The 17,898-nt window shown below is 48.6% G+C and overlaps 1 protein-coding gene across 1 annotated transcript; it reads left to right on the top strand.

Annotated features, from left to right (window-relative positions):
- Positions 1–4,177: 4,177 nt before the first annotated feature.
- ZNF865 (zinc finger protein 865) lies at positions 4,178–17,898 on the top strand. The gene is made up of 2 exons (XM_063138814.1): positions 4,178–4,368; positions 10,061–17,898. The coding sequence occupies exon 2, from the start codon at positions 10,084–10,086 to the stop codon at positions 13,015–13,017; it is 2,934 nt and encodes a 977-aa protein (XP_062994884.1). The 5' UTR covers positions 4,178–4,368; positions 10,061–10,083; the 3' UTR covers positions 13,018–17,898.

The following is a 17,898-nucleotide window of genomic DNA, read 5'->3' as shown; positions in this document are numbered from 1 at the left end:
TTCAATGACCTGTGTACAAGGTGCACTCCATGTTAGTTAATCTGAAATGGCTAAAATTCCCTTGCTTCGTTTCTCACAAACTTCATTGTAGACTGAATTTGTTGAATGCATGTTGAATATGTTAGTTCCCTGCTGTTCTTTTTCTAACCGAGGTTGTCCTTACCTAAGCAGCAAGCAGTGTGAAAACGGCTTGAAACTGAACCTGTGTAGTGGCGACTTGCTCTTGCAAGCCATTTGTGTGCAGTGGCTCTCCTCATGGACCTGCCGCTATCCAGTGGTTTTCTCCATGACACAGCAAAACATTTGAGCCAAAGATTTGCAGCAGCTTAGAATCATCAGCTTAGAGAAAACAAGATGGCGGTCTGATCTGCAAGGTGAGGTACTACTCCTAGCGATGAGGTACTACTCATGGAGCAGCTGCCACGTGGATTCAGTTTAAGTCGTTTATCTGAAGTGGGCTGAAGAAGATGTTAATGAAAAGCTTTTATAAAAGCTTTATTGTGTTGAGAGGGGAGGATTGGTTGCACTCATTCTGTGCAGCAGGTCACGATATTAAGCAAAAAAGTGCAAGGATCGCCCAACTTTCTAAACAAACTATTATGTGAGGACGGATGGGTCATACAGTCTGTATGGGGCAAGGAACTATGGGAAGATCCTTGAAACCTTTTTGTAGGAAGTACTTCTCTCCCTGACCCTCAAATTGCCCTTGGAATCTAACAACTTTTTACTTTAATCAAAAGCCTAAATTGCCAACTAGAGAGCCTAGAAGGCATCATTGCAGGTGTGCCTTTTGTTTATGGGACAGAAAAAATGCAGTGTGTGGGTTTGTGTTTGTATGAATGTATCCAAGTGAGTTTGAGAGCGCATCTATGTTCATCAGATTGACAAGATAAAAATTGGCTACGTGGCGTCTACATAAACACTTATCTCCCATCCCTACTCTGTTAGTCATAAGGGCTTTTTTGTTTCCAAAAGGAAAGTGCTGTTATCTAGACCATTTCTATTCTCTGTAGACAGAACTGCAAGGGATGGGGCTGAGTGTGGAAATGCCCTCTCCGAAAAATTAATCAACCCTTATCCTTTCCACTGGTGGAGTACTATAGCTGGCATTGGCAGACAGCTTATTTTGCAGCTGGTGGCGAATAAGCAAGCAAACGTTTTTACATTTCCCTCAAAGTATATCCCATCAAGCCACTCCCCTGCTGACACCCCCGCCCCCCCACTAGAGATGAAAATAGTGTGCTACAGTACTGAATCCTGACTAGCATTGTAAAACATGGCGCCCTGTTTCATTTAAGCCATGTTGTCCACACTGGCACATTTCCATGGCACTGTAATATTGCCTTTCTTTCCATCAAAGAGGCTTCCTCCCTCCCTCAGCAAACTGCAAGCGAGTGGGAGGAATGGAACCAGGCTTTTGCCTTGAACTACCTCCAGGGTGCTCTTGTATGCCCAGGCCTCCAAGTTATCTTTGTTGCCATGGAGACCACCTTGAGCGCACAGTTGGGTTGTTACAAGCAGAATCTTTGTTAAGAAGGGCCTCAAGGCCTTGGCTGTAGTGAAGGCTGCAGTAGGATTAAATGAAAACATGCTATCGCCTCTCTGTTTTTCTTTTAGCCAGAGGGATATGAACCTCTAAAAAGCAGGAAAACAAATTATGGAAGCTGTATTCTGAGACTGTTAGTGTAGTACTCTGTTAAGTGTTATGTTTATGCCAGCTGGTTCCCTCCCCCACCCACCCCGGTGTGATATGGCCCAGGATATCTGTTAACCAGCCAGTCCAATCCACACCTCGTCCTGAGCGACAGCTCCTGATTTGGGTTCTTTTTTGGTTTTGTCTCTAGAGTGTTCCTTGCATTGTTGGAACTGACTCCACAAGGACCAGTATCCCTGCAAATTTGCCGCTTGAAATGGTCAGCTGGAATGCTTATTGGAGCAGACTGGAGGGGATAGTTGGGAAGTTTGTTCATGAACGAAGCACTTCAGGCTGCTATCTATTCTTTGATAGCCTTGTGTTTGAAGTGGGGTGATATGAAAACTTTGTCCGTGGCGTTTGGTCAATGATGGATGAAAAATTGATGCTGCCATCATGAAGAGAAAAACATGCAGGTGTAATACAAGGACAGAGGTGTCCAGAGCTAGTAGTGAGGTGACCCATTAGTCCTATCTAGCCCCACTTAAAACCCAAGGAAAAGCATGCAATCTAAAGGCTCTGATCAGTAGCTTTAGTATACATTTACTGTTTTTATAACTCTATTATTTATGGAATTATATAAACTGCCTTGAGGGCCCAATTTTGGGATTATTAAAAAAAAACCCAAAATAAACAAAATAAAATCCCCCTTAGGTTTATGGTTTCTGGATACAGAATGAATGTCAATAAAATGAGTGTTCTAATTTCTAAAAGGAGAGGTGCCAGGGTCCTTTCCTGGACATAACCATTACAAGGAACCAAAATTTCACTGGAGCAGCCAGAATTACATCTGCATGGTTTATTATGACAAATGGAGAATATAAATATAGAATCTGTGTCTTTCCTCCTATTTTATTTTTTAAAAAGATATTATTTCAGAAAAAGCACACTCTTAGCCCATGCATTAGATGTTTCCCCCCTCCTTTTAAAGGCACCTTGTCAATTTCCATATACTCAAAAGCTCCCTGCCAGTGGAGTGGGATTTTTTTTAAACACAAACGTTAACTGTTCCTCCTAAACCCAGATAATGGTAACAACTGAAGGAGTAATTCTAGCATGATATAAGGGACAGTGACTTCCCACTTTGAGACTAATAGATTATATTAGTGGGCCATTATTAATGTGCAACACATTGTTTAGTGCGGTGTGTGAAATATGAGCCCCTGGGGGGTCTTACCAAGCCTTTGGAATGACCATTGTAGCTCATGGCATCCTTGCCTTGTTCTAAAGAATTTAATCACTACCAGGGCCAGGATGCCAATCCACTTAGTAGGACAAAATGCCTGCCTGTGTTAGTCCCTCCCATTGCTTTTCAGTTTGCAGCAGAGTGGCGAGTATGGACACATGTATAAAACAGAATAAAATGTTCAGTTATATGTGACTGAAGTCTGTGTCCCCAACCTGTGCTTTTGTTTGGGGGGAGGGAATTTACATCTCTGTGGTCCTGTGCTGTTCTTTGCACATTTGCAACCTATGCTTAGCAGCACATCGTGGGCATCACGATTAGGCACTTGGGGAATTGATGTTTATCAAATTCAGATAGAGTTGGTATTTCAGAATGAAAACTGTCCCATTAGCCATTCATTTCAGTTTGGTCATTGAAGGGTGGGAGATACATTTCAGAAGTAACCGATTTGATATTCCTGGTATACATGTATTATGCTGCTTTTGTGGGACATCGTGGGACATAAGTGCACTGTGGTATATTACTGCTTTACAATGTTGTACCATGGTGGTGCATTGTGGAATGCTATTACTCATGAAATGATGTTACTAATATAGTAAGAATGTGAAGGTGGCACTATTAGGAAGGCACACGTCAGGCACACAAGGATATTTACTTTAGAGCCAATAGTGCCTCAGCATCCCATAATTTTCTACTTGCTTGGTGAGCCTGAAGTCTTTCTCCTATTAATATCCATAACACAGCCCCCAAATTCCATAATCCTGAGCCCACCACATAACCTTCTTTCCTATTGCTCACCCCAATTCTTGTGCCCTTAACAATTCTTGTGCCCTTAACAGTTGCCTGACAGGCAGATACCCAGCAAATACATTATTTCCTATCGCTTCATCTCCATGCCAAGAAAAAGCTTTACCTGCTGAAGTTCTGCCTGTCAAACAACCTATTAAAGGCACAGAAGCGCTGTCAGAAAAACACACGCAAGCTGACAACCCTCGCTGAGCTGCAATGCTTAGTGCTCTGCAAGCGTGGTCGCGTCTTGCATTGACGTGCCTTACTGTGCACTATTTTTTCATGGCATCGAATTGCAACATGAAAAAGATAGAAAGCGGGAAGACGGAGGAGGAGAAATACCAGCTCGCGCAACGATTCATGGGTAAGGGGGAGGCCAAGTGGGCACGCGCAGAGGGCTCTGGGAACCGAAGCCGGGAGGAGGGGGGGCGGCAGAATTCGCAGAGGCTGATGGGTACGAGGGGAGGGCAGGAAACGGTGCTCTTGCTTGGGGAGGGAGGCTTCCGGTTCCGGCCGGGCCTGGGTGAGTTGCAGCCTGGCAGTGCCCCCTGCCCCCACCCCAGAGGGACCAGAAACGCGCCCCCCGCGTACCCTGGGGGTAAAGGAAGGGCCAGGGGGCTTTCCCCCCACACCAATCTTGCTACTCAAGGACCAGCCCCTGCCTGGGGCGCGGAGGAGGCTGGGGCAGCGCCACACACCGGTGAGTGCCACCCTAGAGCCAACCCTATCCCCTAGATCCCCCCCATTCCTTCTTAAGAAGCTGAGCCCCCCACCCACGCACCCCACACATTTTTATTAACTTCCGCTCCCTTTCTTGAATAGCCCCACCCTGGTCACTCTCAAAACCGTTTCACCCCCATCCCCCCCCACCTGCGTTTTCCTTATACTCCTCCTCCATATCCTCTCGCCGACAAGATTAACTCCTTCTGCCTCTTCCCCATCCCACTTCCTAACATCTGACCCCTGCCAGAAACCTGGATGAGGTCATTTTCCTTCTCTCCCGCCCCTCACCAATTTAATCTATATATGCTACACTAAGCTTGTGTTATGACCCCATATTTTGACTTCTACCATAGCAGAGATGACTGTTTACCCAAACTAACTCCAAACCATTAGCCTGTGGGTTCTCCGCTCCACCATAGCCCAGTAATTACTCTTCCTCTCCCTCCATTTCACACTTGCAGACACTTGCCACATTCTTTTATAAACCCAGCCCAGCCCCCTATCCCAGCCTATATCATACCCTAAAGCTGAGGCACTCTATTTCCCCACAAATCCCTCTCCTCAGTCCTCCCTTCCCCCATCTCCACATTGGCTCTTCCCTCATACTGTTTCATTAATTTCTAGGATCATAGGAAGCTGCCTCATGTCAAGTTGGACCATTGGTCCATCTAGCTTGGTATCACTATCCAGGCCTACCTGGAGATAACAGAGTTTGAACTTGGACCTTCCACCTTTCCCCTTTTCCTCTTCAAATGTTTGAGAGAACTTATATCAAGGAAGCATCACTCAAATCCCACGGACATCAACCTCCCCAGCCAGACATTTCATTCTGCCCACCCCTAAAGATAGCAGAAGTGTATCCCTCACTGCCAGCCTGTAAGACGTTGCCTTGCAGTCTAGTCTCCTCTCATTTTAGTCTTCATTTCCCCTCTAATCTTACATACTGCCAACTCATGAAGGCAATTTATCTCCTTCTCACTGCACAACAGATCCCAGATACATAGCTCTCTTGTAGCCCTCCTTATCAGTGTGAGGAATGTCCATATTTCCACATTACACCATCTCCTGACTTTTTCTGCAAACTGTGTACCCCAACTCTGTCACCCTTAATGTCTTTTTCTCATGGACTAGCCAAAGTATCCAAAATGCCCTTTCTTGTTTGCTCCCATTTTATGCCCATTTTATGCCCGAGTACAGCCAGCTGGTCAGTTGGTCCATCTTGCTCAGTATTACAGGCAGTGGCGCTGCACGCTGTCAAGCAGAGGTCGTTCTCAGCACTGCTACCTTCTGCTTCTATAATGCAAGATGTTGTAATTTCATACTAAAACTCTCTTCCCCTCCCCCAAACAGTACATTTCCCCCCTTTTTGTTCCACAAAGAGCTACATCTTGTGCAGGAATTGAGCAAAAATGCTTATGCTTGCATTTCTTTTTGGTTTATTCTGTTCTGCTAGTGAGGTGGAGGAGGGGTGATAAGGAGCTGCACATTGCATTTCAGCCTTGCCCGTTGGAAATTTTGTTCCATCCTCTCTCTGGCTACTGATACTTGAGTAGCATTACCCACGCTGGACTACATCAGTCTCCTCCCTGATATGTAGAATTTTCATGGAGGGTGCAGTTTTCACGTAGGAGTGCTGCCAATCAAAGTATTCTTTCCTCCCCAACCTACAAAACTCTCAGGTGACTGCCCCTGCAACACAACTGCATTGCCTCAGAGTTATGCCTGTTTGAATTGATTCTTAGTTGAGAATTAATGAGCAGTTCCTAACTTGAAAATATGTACTTTTTTTTTAAAAAAAAAAAGGGGGGGTGTCTCTAGGCATCATGGTGCCTCTTAAAAGGTCCTTCTACGTATGTAGTTTAATGGAAAAGTTCCAACATTGAGACAGAGAGAGAGAGAGAGGGAGAAAGATAAATCTATGACTTTTTCAGACATACCGGGAGAAACCAGCAATGAAGCAAGTTACTTGGCTCTTAGTTTGGCTGGGATTAAGTTTGTGGATAGAACCAAGGATTAGGAACATAGGAAGCTGCATTATACTGAGTCAAACCATAAGTCCATCTAGCTCAGAATTGCCAACACTGACTGGCAGCCGTTCCCCAGGATTTCAGGCAGGATTCTTTCCTAGCCCTACCTGGAGAAAGTGGGGATTGAACCTGAGACCTTCTGTGTGCAAAGCAGGGACTCTCCTATCACGGTATGTTTGGATTAATGTGATAGAACCTGTTGCCCTTTTCAGGAGCTGAAAATCCCTAGTTTATTTATTTATTCATTTATTTATTCCATTTATATCCCACCTTTTTTCCTCCAAGGAACCCAAGGTGGCGTACATAGTCCTTCTTCATTTTATCCTCACAACAACCACCCTGTGAGGTAAGTTGGGCGGAGAGTCTGTGACTGGCCCAAAGTGACCCAGTGGGTTTCCATGGCTGAGTGGAAACTAGAACCCAGATCCCCTGACTCCCAGTCCAACCCTCTAGCCACTACACCATACTGGCTCTAGTTCACAGCTCTTCCACCCTGAATAATACTCTCTTTGGTGCCTTGTCCTGCTGCTCCGTCCCACTTCCATCTGCCTCCTCCTAGTCCTGTCCACCCAGCTTAACCCCCCTAAGGTCCCTCAGCCCTTTTCTAGACCACCATGATGTAACCTTGTTGGCACATCCATTACTACCTTTCTTGTCCCTGCTACTCTGTTGTTCCCTGACCTTTTGTCTTATCTTAAGAACAAAAGAAGAACCGTGAGGGATCAGAACAAAGGCCCATCTACTCCAGCTTTCTATTCCCACAGTGGCCATCCAGATTCCTCTGGGAATGCAGAAGCAGGACACGAGTGCAACAGCACCCTCCTGCTCATGTCCCCCAATATAAAGAGGCATACTGCCTCTGATAGTGGATGTAATGGAATTGCCATTGATGGCCCTAACCTCCATCTTCATTGGGCCCATCTATTATTATTATTATTATTATTATTATTATTATTATTATTATTATTATTATTAAGCACCATCAGTGTACATAATAATATAGACTTCAATTATTCCAGGAAGCCACTATACTATTACTAATATCTGTCGTTTTTAAAATGTAGCTCCAGTGTTAGGCATTGGGTCACTTCTGTGCCCAGCACTGCTTCTGGCACATATTAGTATTAAATAAAGGTTGTAATAGAAGACTACTCCCACTTTCAGAGAATCTGGATTCTATCTTTCCTTGCTGTAATGCATTCTACCTTTCTCCTCTGTCTGAGAGTCCCAGAGACCTGGTTCACAAGCCTTCATCTACTGCATTATAACCCAGCACAATTCTGTTTTCTGCATGAGGGCATTTTTCTTTTAAATCTTGGGCAGTTTGACCATGGTGGTGCAAGTGCGTAGTGATAACACTGTTCTATAGTACAGCGTCTTATCTTTGTCTTGCATGGCATGGTGTCAGGGGATGGGCTGTGGTTTCGGAATCTTATCCACCCTGATGCTTACAAAAATTCAAAATGAAAAGCTGGGGTAATAGCTTGGGCTTCCAAGACCTCATTAAGTGGGGAGGGGCAGGTGTGCATGTACTCGTGTATGCACAAGGTTGGTGTAGAAGAGTTGAAAGTGACTTCAGCTAGGAAGGTAAACTGAAGAATCCACAAGAAAAGCTTTTGTCAGTCTTCAATGGGCTACATACTAGCTGCTCAAGAACTTCTATGTAGGAGAAACCATGAAATCCACATGTAATCATTGCAGATGATGATGATAATAATAATATATTTATTAACTGCCTCTCCCTCTAAATCAAGGCTGGGAACAATACTAAATAAAATGTAATACATAAAATTAGTTAAAAGAGCATATAAAACCAATACAATATTAAAATAACAACCACAGCATCTTAAAATTGCACTTATAGGCTTGTTGTTGGGTGTATGCACACCAGAAGGCCATAGTTAGGGTGACCATATGAAAAGGAGGACAGGGCTCCTGTATCTTTAACAGTTGTATTGAAAAGGGAATTTCAGCAGGTGTCATTTGTATATATGGAGAACCTGTTGAAATTTCCTCTTCATCACCACAGTTAAAGCTGCAGGTGCCCTGCCTTCTTTTAAATCTAGTCACTCTAGTATAGCTCCTGCAGCTTTAACTGTTGTGATGAAGAGGAAATTTCACCAGGTGCGACATGCATACAAATGACACCTGCTGAAATGCCCTTTTCTATGCCACTGTTAAAGATACAGGAGCCCTGTCCTCCTTTTCATATGGTCACCTAAATTCAGCATCCTAGTGTGTCCATGAAGCAAAATACAGGTAGGTGTGATCATTATACTGCAGGGTATGGCTCCCTAGTCTATGTACACAAAACAAAACACACATGTGACTGTCATGTGTGATGATTTACGTGTAGTTTCATGCTTCTTCCTACATGGAAGTGCTTTCCATGTTGAGAGGAGCTTAATATGTGAGGCAGCCCCTTAGACACACACACCCCAAAAATAAAAAGGCCATCGCTGAAGTGTTTGCTTTGGTGCAAAAGATCCCAGATTTGATCCCTGGCATCTCCAGGTAGGGTGGGAAAGATTCCTGCCTGAAAGCCAGAAGAGGCTTGGAAAATGATTAAAAAGACATGCCCCTCTCAGTGTGAGCAGTTACCTTGCTACAACAGACCAGCCCAACACACACTCTCCAACAGTAACCAGCCAGAAGCTTGCAAGCAAGGCAAGGTGGGAGATAGCCAACCTCTCGTTGTTTTACTCCAGAGTCTGGGACTTGGAGGTATACTGCCTCTGGACTTAGAGGTTCTATCTTTAGCTACCATGGTTAATAGCCATATGAGAGACTCAAGAGCATGTCACATCCCTTATTACTAAGGACAGCTTTACCTGACAGTATAGTGGGGAACTGGGCTTCCTCTTACTGTCCTTGCACTAATGTAGGGAAAGGAGCTGCGTGAAGCTTGATCTGATCCTGCACTGGTCCAGGCTTCTTATGAAGCCTGGTAAGAAAAAGTATAAGACATGCAAGTGGCCAAAGAGAGGATCTCCGTGGGAATTCCCGTGAAAGAGCTCTGCATAGGTCTTTTCCTTCCTTGTGACTAACAACACAGAATTCCGTCGTGCCAATTAAAATATATGCAATGGGATTAATTTACATAACTGCTATGGGTTGCAGAATTCAGCATTTCTGGGTGTAAAATATTAGAATATCTTGAATGCAGAATAATGTAGCTTTTATTGAAGCACATGTGGTTGTAGGTAAGATTAGGGCGAGTAGGAAATCATAGGACCAAAGGGGATGAGAAACCAAGGTGGGCTCCTTCATATACCAATCCTGCCCTTTCTTTCTGTATGTAATGACCCTGTGAGGTAGGTTAGGCTAAAGGGAGAATGACTTCCTGTCTCATTTTTGTCTTAAAACATTGACTTGAGGGGGAAGGGGGGGTCTATGTCTGATCCAGGGACTGCAAACTGGGGAAATCTTGTATACGGTAATAGCAACAATTGTTATCTTTCTTTTTTTTAATAGCAAAATTCCTGATTTGCCCCCACCAGTACATGCATGGGGGCATAGCATGTACTGGTGGTTCCTTTAAAGGAACGACAACACGAAGCTAGCATAGTGGAGAGCGCTGATGCGCTTGAGATGTGAGGTGTGTGTGAATACATTGCAATCCTGTTTCTCCCCTTTCTCTAGGCAGTGCCCCCTCCCGGGCGGAGATGGAAGCCAATGCAGCAAGCGACGAGGGTGTGCATTTCCAGAGCTACCCCTTCGACTTCCTGGAGTTCCTGAACCACCAACGCTTTGAACCTATGGAGGCCTACAACCACGAGCACGCCAAAGCAGTCGCCGCCCTTCCGTGCCCACAGCCGCAGTACGACTACACCCAGCCACCCACCACCGCCCCACCGGCCCACTTTGACCGCGTCTCCGCAGCCGTCGGTACCTCGAAGCCCAAAGCCGAAGGCCCATCCTCCTCCTCTTCCTCGGCAGCCTCGGCCGCCAACGTTCAAGTCAAGAAAGCAGAGCCAGGGGGCCCTGCACCACCACCGCAGCAGCAGCAGCAGCAGCAGCAGCAGCAACCACCCTACAGCACTCCGGCAGTGGTGCCAGCGACAGGCCAGCCTCTCTTTGACAGCACGGCAGCAGCTGCCGCTGCCGCCGCGGCCTATAACACTCCCCAGTGGGGCATCGTGGACCTTTCCGGCCACCAGCATCTCTTCAGCAGCCTCAAACGCGGGCAGGCGCCGCCCCCGGCAGCTTCCGCCGTCGCCGCCGACAGCCAGGCAGGCAAGGACGACAAGAACTACTTCCGGCGCTTGAAGTACTTCATCGACCGCCGCTTCCCGTGCGGGGTGTGCCAGAAGTCGTTCAAGCAGTCATCCCACCTGGTGCAACACATGTTGGTGCACACGGGCGAGCGGCCGTACGAGTGCACCACCTGCGGGCGCACCTACAACCACATCTCCAGCCTCATCCGGCACCGCCGCTGCCACAAGGACACGGAGGATGCCACAGCGGCCGCCAACGCCGCGGCCGCCAACGCCGCGGCTGCAGCGGCGGCCGCAGCTGCAGCGGCTGCTGCCAACGCCAACAACGCGAGCGCTGCTACGGGCGCTGAGGGAGCAGCCCACCCTCCTAGCCAGAGTGGCAACCCTCAGGCGGTGCCGCCGCCAACTGCAGGGACAGCTGCCGCGGCCCTCAGTGCCGCCATAGCTCAAGCTGAAGGCCCTTTCACCTGCTCCCTCTGCTGGAAAGTGTTCAAGAAGCCGAGCCACCTGCACCAGCACCAGATCATCCATACCGGCGAGAAGCCCTTCTCGTGCTCCGTCTGTCAGAAGAGCTTCAACCGCCGCGAGAGCCTGAAACGACACGTGCGGACCCACTCGGACCTGTTGCGGGTGCAGTGTGGGGTCTGCGGCAAGGAGTTCCGGGATGCCTCCTATCTGCTCAAACACCAGGCCACCCACGCCCCTCCTGGCACCTTGCCCCCGCGCCCCGAGTACAAGTGCGACATCTGTGGCAAGGGCTACGTGGCCCCCCAGAACCTGCTGCGCCATCGGCAGCTGCAGCATGAGGGAGCCCAGTTGGCCAAGGATGGCACTGGTGCCTTGTCCTACTTGCCTCCGGGGGCTTATCTCCTGCCACAAGACCCGCAGGCTACCAGCTCCGATGGAGACACCAAGCCCACCTCGTACGGGCTCCTGGGCGCCCATCCGCTGCTGGTGGGAACAGCAGCAGGCAAGAATTTCTGCTGCGGAATCTGCGGCCGCGGCTTCGGGCGGCGGGAGACGCTGAAGCGGCATGAACGAATCCACACAGGCGAGAAGCCCCACCAGTGCGCCGTGTGCGGGAAGCGCTTCCGCGAATCTTTCCACCTCAGCAAGCACCACGTGGTGCACACCCGGGAGAGGCCCTACAAGTGTGAGATCTGCGGGAAGGTTTTTGGCTACCCGCAGAGCTTGACCCGGCACAAACAGATCCACCGGCTGCAGCTGCCTTGCTCTTTGCCCCCCATGGGGCCCTCGCTGACGCCCATGGGGCCTTCGCTGCCTCCGCCCCCCGAGGGGCTGACCTACGGCTGCTCCGACTGCGGAGAGCGCTTTCCCGACCTCTTCCACGTCATGAGCCACAAGGAGGTCCACGTGGCTGAGAAGCCGTACCCTTGCGACGTCTGCGGGAAGTGCTTTGGGTTCATCGAGAACCTCATGTGGCACAAGCTGGTCCACCAGGCGGCTCCGGAGCGGCTGCTGCCCCCGGATGAAACGGCCGCTGCCGTGGCCCCCCTGGAAAACGGGCTGGCCGGCGGCGACAACCTGACGTCCTACGAAGACCACCACCCCACCTTGCCGAGCGGGGAGCGCTTCTCCTGCTCCATCTGCGGCCAGACCTTCAAGCATTTCCTGGGGCTCGTGACTCACAAGTACGTGCACCTGGTGCGCCGCACCTTGGCCTGCACCGTCTGCGGGCAGAGCTTCGCGGGGGCCTACGACCTGCTGCTGCATCGCCGCACCCACCTGCAGAAGCGCCACTTCTCCTGCCCAGTCTGCGGCAAGCGCTTCTGGGAGGCCGCCCTGCTGATGCGCCACCAGCGCTGCCACACCGAGGAGCGCCCGTACCGCTGCGCGGTCTGCGGCCGTGGGTTCCTGCGCTCGTGGTACCTCCGCCAACACAAAGTGGTGCACACTGGCGAGAGGGCCTACAAGTGCGCCCTCTGCAACAAGCGCTTCGCCCAGTCGTCCAGCCTGGCCGAACATCAGCGCCTTCACGTCGTTGCCCGGCCCCAGCGCTGCCCGACGTGTGGCAAGACCTTCCGCTACCGCAGCAACCTCTTGGAGCACCAGCGGGTGCACCTGGGCGAGAAGGTCTACCGCTGCGACCGCTGCTCCAAGAGCTTCTTCTACCTGTCGTCCATCCTGCGCCACCAGCGCTCCCACGACGCAAAGCGCGAGTTGCGATGCGGAGCCTGCCTCAAGCTCTTCAAAGACCCGAAGTATTTCAGCAAGCACCTCCAGGCCCACCAGGGCGGGCGGCCCTTCAAGTGCAGCACCTGCGGGGAAGCCTTCTCCAACACCTACGGCCTCAAGAAGCACCGCCACATCCACAAGATGGAGCGCTTCGCCGCCATGGGGGCCCACAAGGATCAGCCCTAGGGTTGGCGTGGCGGCAGAATAGATGGGCCGTCCTTTTGCTGGTACTCTTGGGTGGGAAATGAGGCTAGTTCCGGGCTGTTGCGAGCCAGAAGGGCAGGGGGTTCCATATATAGTAGGTAAGATGTGCTTGTCGGCAGCGAGTTGCTACACTTGGGGGATGGATTTGGGAAGAAGAGTCATCAACTCAGAAGAGCAAGGGAGTTGGGACGAGCCATGCAGAACTAGGGATGCAGAGCAGGAGGGGCTTAAGTAGCAAGAGGCAGCTGCCGGCTAGCCTGCTGGATCTCTAGTCCTCAAAACAAACGGCTATTGTCCTGACCACCCTGGGTTCCCTAGCTTAAATGGGTTGGGGGAGCTGTCTGTCAGTGAGGGGACCCTTTCCTACCAAGCAGTGGTAGGGGGATGGACATTCCTTGCTTTTCCTTGGTGAGTGGGAAGAAAAGACTGGAATGGTGCTGGTGGAATGACAGTGTTTCTGTTTGAAGCCTACATCTTGAAACGGAGCAGCCGCCCGCCTCACTTCCCATTTTCAGGAAGAGATGGGGCTTCCATTCCCCTTTACCTAGAATGGAACATTAGAGCTAATTCATACGTTTGGGGACAGGGTAGGACAGGACGTGGTGCAGTCTCCAAGGAGGGCGCGCCAGACTTTTCTATGAACGCAGCCGCCTGATCTCTGCCGGGCGGGCCCTTCTTCCTTTCTGAGGAAAGTCGCGGATTTGCCTGCTTTCTTCACATTTATAAGGACAATAGGCTAGCTATCATCTTCTTAGGACCTTGGGAACTAGTGGGACGTGGCTGCTGACCGTTTTAATCAGGACCTGAATAGAACATCAGAGAAGCCTGCTTGAACTGTGTTCTCGAATATGGTGCAATATGGCCAAGGTGCCACTGCACCATGAACTCCCTACCTACCTTCCTGCCTCCGGTATAGAACCAGTTTATGATACCTCGGGAGGATCACGAACCTTACTGCTCTCTCACATTAAAAACAGCAACAGCTCCCTGCTCACAGAAAACGAGCAAGTCTGGAAGAAGGGTTCTAGCCTAGCCTTCTCCCTGACATGCTAGCTTTCCACATAGAGAGAGTGTTGAATGTGAAAGAGCATTCAGACATGTCGTTCCCCCATATGCATCCTGAAGTGGTGCGGTCCTGGGTGGACTACTATGTGCTCTTCCTTAGTATTCGAATTGGCTCTCAGAAGGTGGACAGGAAGAACAACAGCACACTGGCTGGCCTCCGTTAAAACTGTGGCATGGGCCCCTTCCCCCTTGAGTTAGTCCTTGGTGCCTCTTCCTCTGTGCCCCCGAATGCTAAAATTCTTTCATAAGCCGCCTGTAGATTATCTGCCATCGGAGCGTAATGCCTTCCCCTGAGCTAGGAATAGAGCAGTCCTGGGACATGAGCTGTCCTCGGGTCGTCACCCATATAACAGGCTAGTTCCCCTTGTTTGTATTATCTCCCCTCCCCAACCTCAGGATTGGGTATGAAGCTGAGAGAAAAGAAAGAAAACTTAACTGGTAGTTCTACATCCCAGTATTGAAATGCTTCTTCAGCTGCCCAGCACATCCCACGGTTCACCCGCGTTCCCGGCCGGTGCCCATCCCTTTCTTAACCAGCACTTAATTTGACGTGCCCCCACATCAAATTAAGTGCTGGTTAAGTAGTCTGGAGGTAGAATACCCCATGGTAGCATTGTCATCCCCAGTCTTATCATGGACCTCTCCCACCCCTGAAGCAGGAACGGGAATCCCTTGCTAATTCTCCAGCTTCTCCCTGTGCCTCCCCAACGCCCTCTCTCTGCCTCTTCTGCCCTTCAGTAAATGGCGTAGGATACGATGCACATCTGGACAGGCAGGAGGGGAAGCTCATTTACTATGTGCGACCAAAGAGTTCTAAAAGCATGCCCCCTTGTGGACAGTGGACACCATGCAGGTGATTCCCCTCTCCACCCCGCTGCCTTTGTGATCCAAGCTGGCCTACATATAGTAGACAGTTGTGATGGGGAGACCTTCTTGCTTTTCCATTCTGGCAAGGTCAGACGATGCCAACTTTTCTTTTCAGGTGGCAATGCCAAAGGTGCCTCCTTGCCATTTCTGGTCTACCATCCCCATGTCCACATCCCTGGTTTCCTACCGTGGTGAGTGGCAATCCCAAGTCTATACGGACCCAAAGATGCATTATTATTTCCGCGTGGTTGTCCAGTGCCTGGAACAAGAGGGGAAAGGGGGACGTTGCCAAAGTTGCAGGGTTGGTTGTAGGTTAGAGAACCATGATAGAAACAAGAGTCCACTGGGTGGGGATATTCCTTAAAGGAAGCCCTGCAGCATTTAGTGGTTGAAATAAACTATTTAAACAGGCTAGAAGCATGACGAAGAGCGTGAAGAAGAGAAGGGGGATGGCCTCCGTTACGCCACAGTTCCCTTGTTGGGTCGACTCAAGGACAACTCTTTTGTCCCTGTTGAGTCAGGCCCAGTGAGACTAATGTCTGACCGACTGAAATACTACTGACTAATGTCCTGCCTCCAGAAGTGGCTAATATTGGATGTTCCTTTTCTTGTTTTATCTTTATACTAAAGTTTAATGGCCTGAACTTGTAGCTGAAATTCAGTGGATTCTTCCTATGGTCGTGGCTATACTTCTGCCTGCCTTATATGGAAACCGTTTTTTTTTCCCATATAGAATTTCCCCTCCCTGACTTCATAATTTGCAAGTAGAGCTGACTTTAATATTAGATTCTCTCTTCCCTCCCCACCCCCAAATTTATGAATACAGGACACCCTGTTTATACTATACTCGCTTTGTAGGGTCAGCTGCTTCTACATTTAGTTGAGCATTGCTTCCTTTGAAAGAAGTGGTAGCCCTGGAACTGATAACCTGTTCTCACACTAACTGCCATTATTTGTTTATGTCATCCACCTTTTAACCTGAAAAAAAATGAGTTCACAACAACTAATCCGATAGATGATGTGTCTGTTGAACTGCTTAACTGTAGCTTCCTAAATGGACGATGGAAAACAGACGGAAGAAATAAGTTTTAGGCGCTCTCAGGTGGCCTAAGAGAACATACTATTTTCTAAAACCACTAACAGTGCAGTCCTATACACGTCTACTCAGAAATAAGCCCTACTGAGTTCAATGGGGCTTATTTCCCAGTTAGCGAATATAAGATTGAAGCCTAACTGTCTGCTTTTGGAGACAAACATAAGGGATTTCCAGAGTTGTTGTTTTTTAGAACAATTTACAGGCCTAAAATGTCGGGAACAAATTTCAGGATTGGTTACGACACTGACCTGCCTGTTTCAAACACAAAATTGATGCTGATATATTCAGCCAGGCCTTGATTACTATTTAAGAATGGAGGCCTGTTTCTTATAGATGAGAAAATGTAGACTGACTCTCCTAAGTTTGTTCTAAAACTTTTCTGACCTCATTTAAGAGGAATTAGTTAACCTTAACACACTTTAATTACCTTTCTGTACTCACAATCAGGACATTTGGAAAGTGGCAAAAAAGGGGTCCCCTGCTCCCCACACCCTTTTAGCTTATTCTTACAGATAAAAAGGATTTGCGTGCAAAATAGCTGCCTCTCCTTTTCTAGCCAAATATTTAATGGCAGGGAGAAGGCACAGAGTCTTTCCTAGGAGGGGCTCACCTGACCGCTGATACTTACCGCAAATAAGGTTTGCACCCATTCTTTGTTCTAAGAGTTGTTTGATTTGTCCAAATGTTCTTTTCTATCCTTCATTGTGGTTGGGTTTTGCTAGCTGGTGCAATGTGAAATTACCATGCACCCTCGGAAACATACTAGAAAAGAAGCCAACTAGGACCCCCAGTTTATCTGGAAGGGTTGAAGGGGGGTGTCTAGTAGATTTGAGAGTAAGAGCCCCAGGAGGCAGCATTCTTTGGCTTGAGTTCTGTGGGAAGTGCTTAAGGACTAGTGGGTTGAAGAGATGGGTGGTTCTGGGTTTTAATTCTGGTTGGGAAATGGAGGGTTGTTGTTTTTTTGAAGACCCAGCTGGTTTGGAGTATGTGATCAGAAGTTGCCAGCCATCCTTCCCAATGCACTGCTCTGCCCCTTACAATCTTGGATGGACGCTCAGCCCCAAGGTGTACATCACTAGGATGCTGGTGTCGTGCAGAGCCCCATCAACCCCCAACGCCTTGTCTGCTGTGTACTGGACTTGTGAAGCAGAGGGCAGGGAAGGTACTCCTATCTTTTCCTAGCATCAGACCTGACTCTTTAAGATGCCACGCAACCATCTTAGAACTTAATCAGCCCTCCTGTTCTTTGGGGAACATGGATTCTTTTGCTTCTGACAGCGGCTGATGTTTTCTCTCACTCTCGCACGCATCCCAAACTGGGAGATGGACATTTTTGAGACTGGACTCGAAACACCTCCAGACTGGACTCAAAACATCCCCAGACCAGTAACCGTTGCAAACTCCGAATGTAGAGTTGTGCTACTGATAGGACCCAACCCATCGTGATCATGTTAGCAGATGACTTTTTATATTAATACAGATATATAAATACATTTATATATAAATACTTCTTTTCTAACTACCCCTTTCTCCCATTGGCCACAAAGTGCAGGAAGTGCAGTTCTTTTGGTGCCAAGATGATAACGAGTCCCTATGATAACGTGTACTAAAATATGTATAGGACCCTGTCATTGTCCATGCAGCTGATGGGCCTGGACCGATAACCCGTCCCCTCCTCCCTCGTTGTACCCCTTGGGAATTGTACAGCGTGTGTTTTTCTCAGTCAGGGGTGGGGGGACGGGAGCGTGTTTGTGTTTTAAACCAAGCAATTGTTTTAAAAGTGTTTGATTTACGATGTACAGACTAAACAAACATTAAAAAAAATGGAAAATGTA

Source organism: Elgaria multicarinata, chromosome 11 (genome assembly GCF_023053635.1).
Source record: "Elgaria multicarinata webbii isolate HBS135686 ecotype San Diego chromosome 11, rElgMul1.1.pri, whole genome shotgun sequence".
Classification (NCBI taxonomy): domain Eukaryota; kingdom Metazoa; phylum Chordata; class Lepidosauria; order Squamata; family Anguidae; genus Elgaria; species Elgaria multicarinata.
This window is presented reverse-complemented; position numbering and strand designations above follow the sequence as displayed.

What these genes read in the sequence shown, in the direction of transcription:
- ZNF865 (XM_063138814.1), top strand. Translation starts at nt 10,084, where the DNA reads ATGGAAGCCAATGCAGCAAGCGACGAGGGTGTGCATTTCCAGAGCTAC.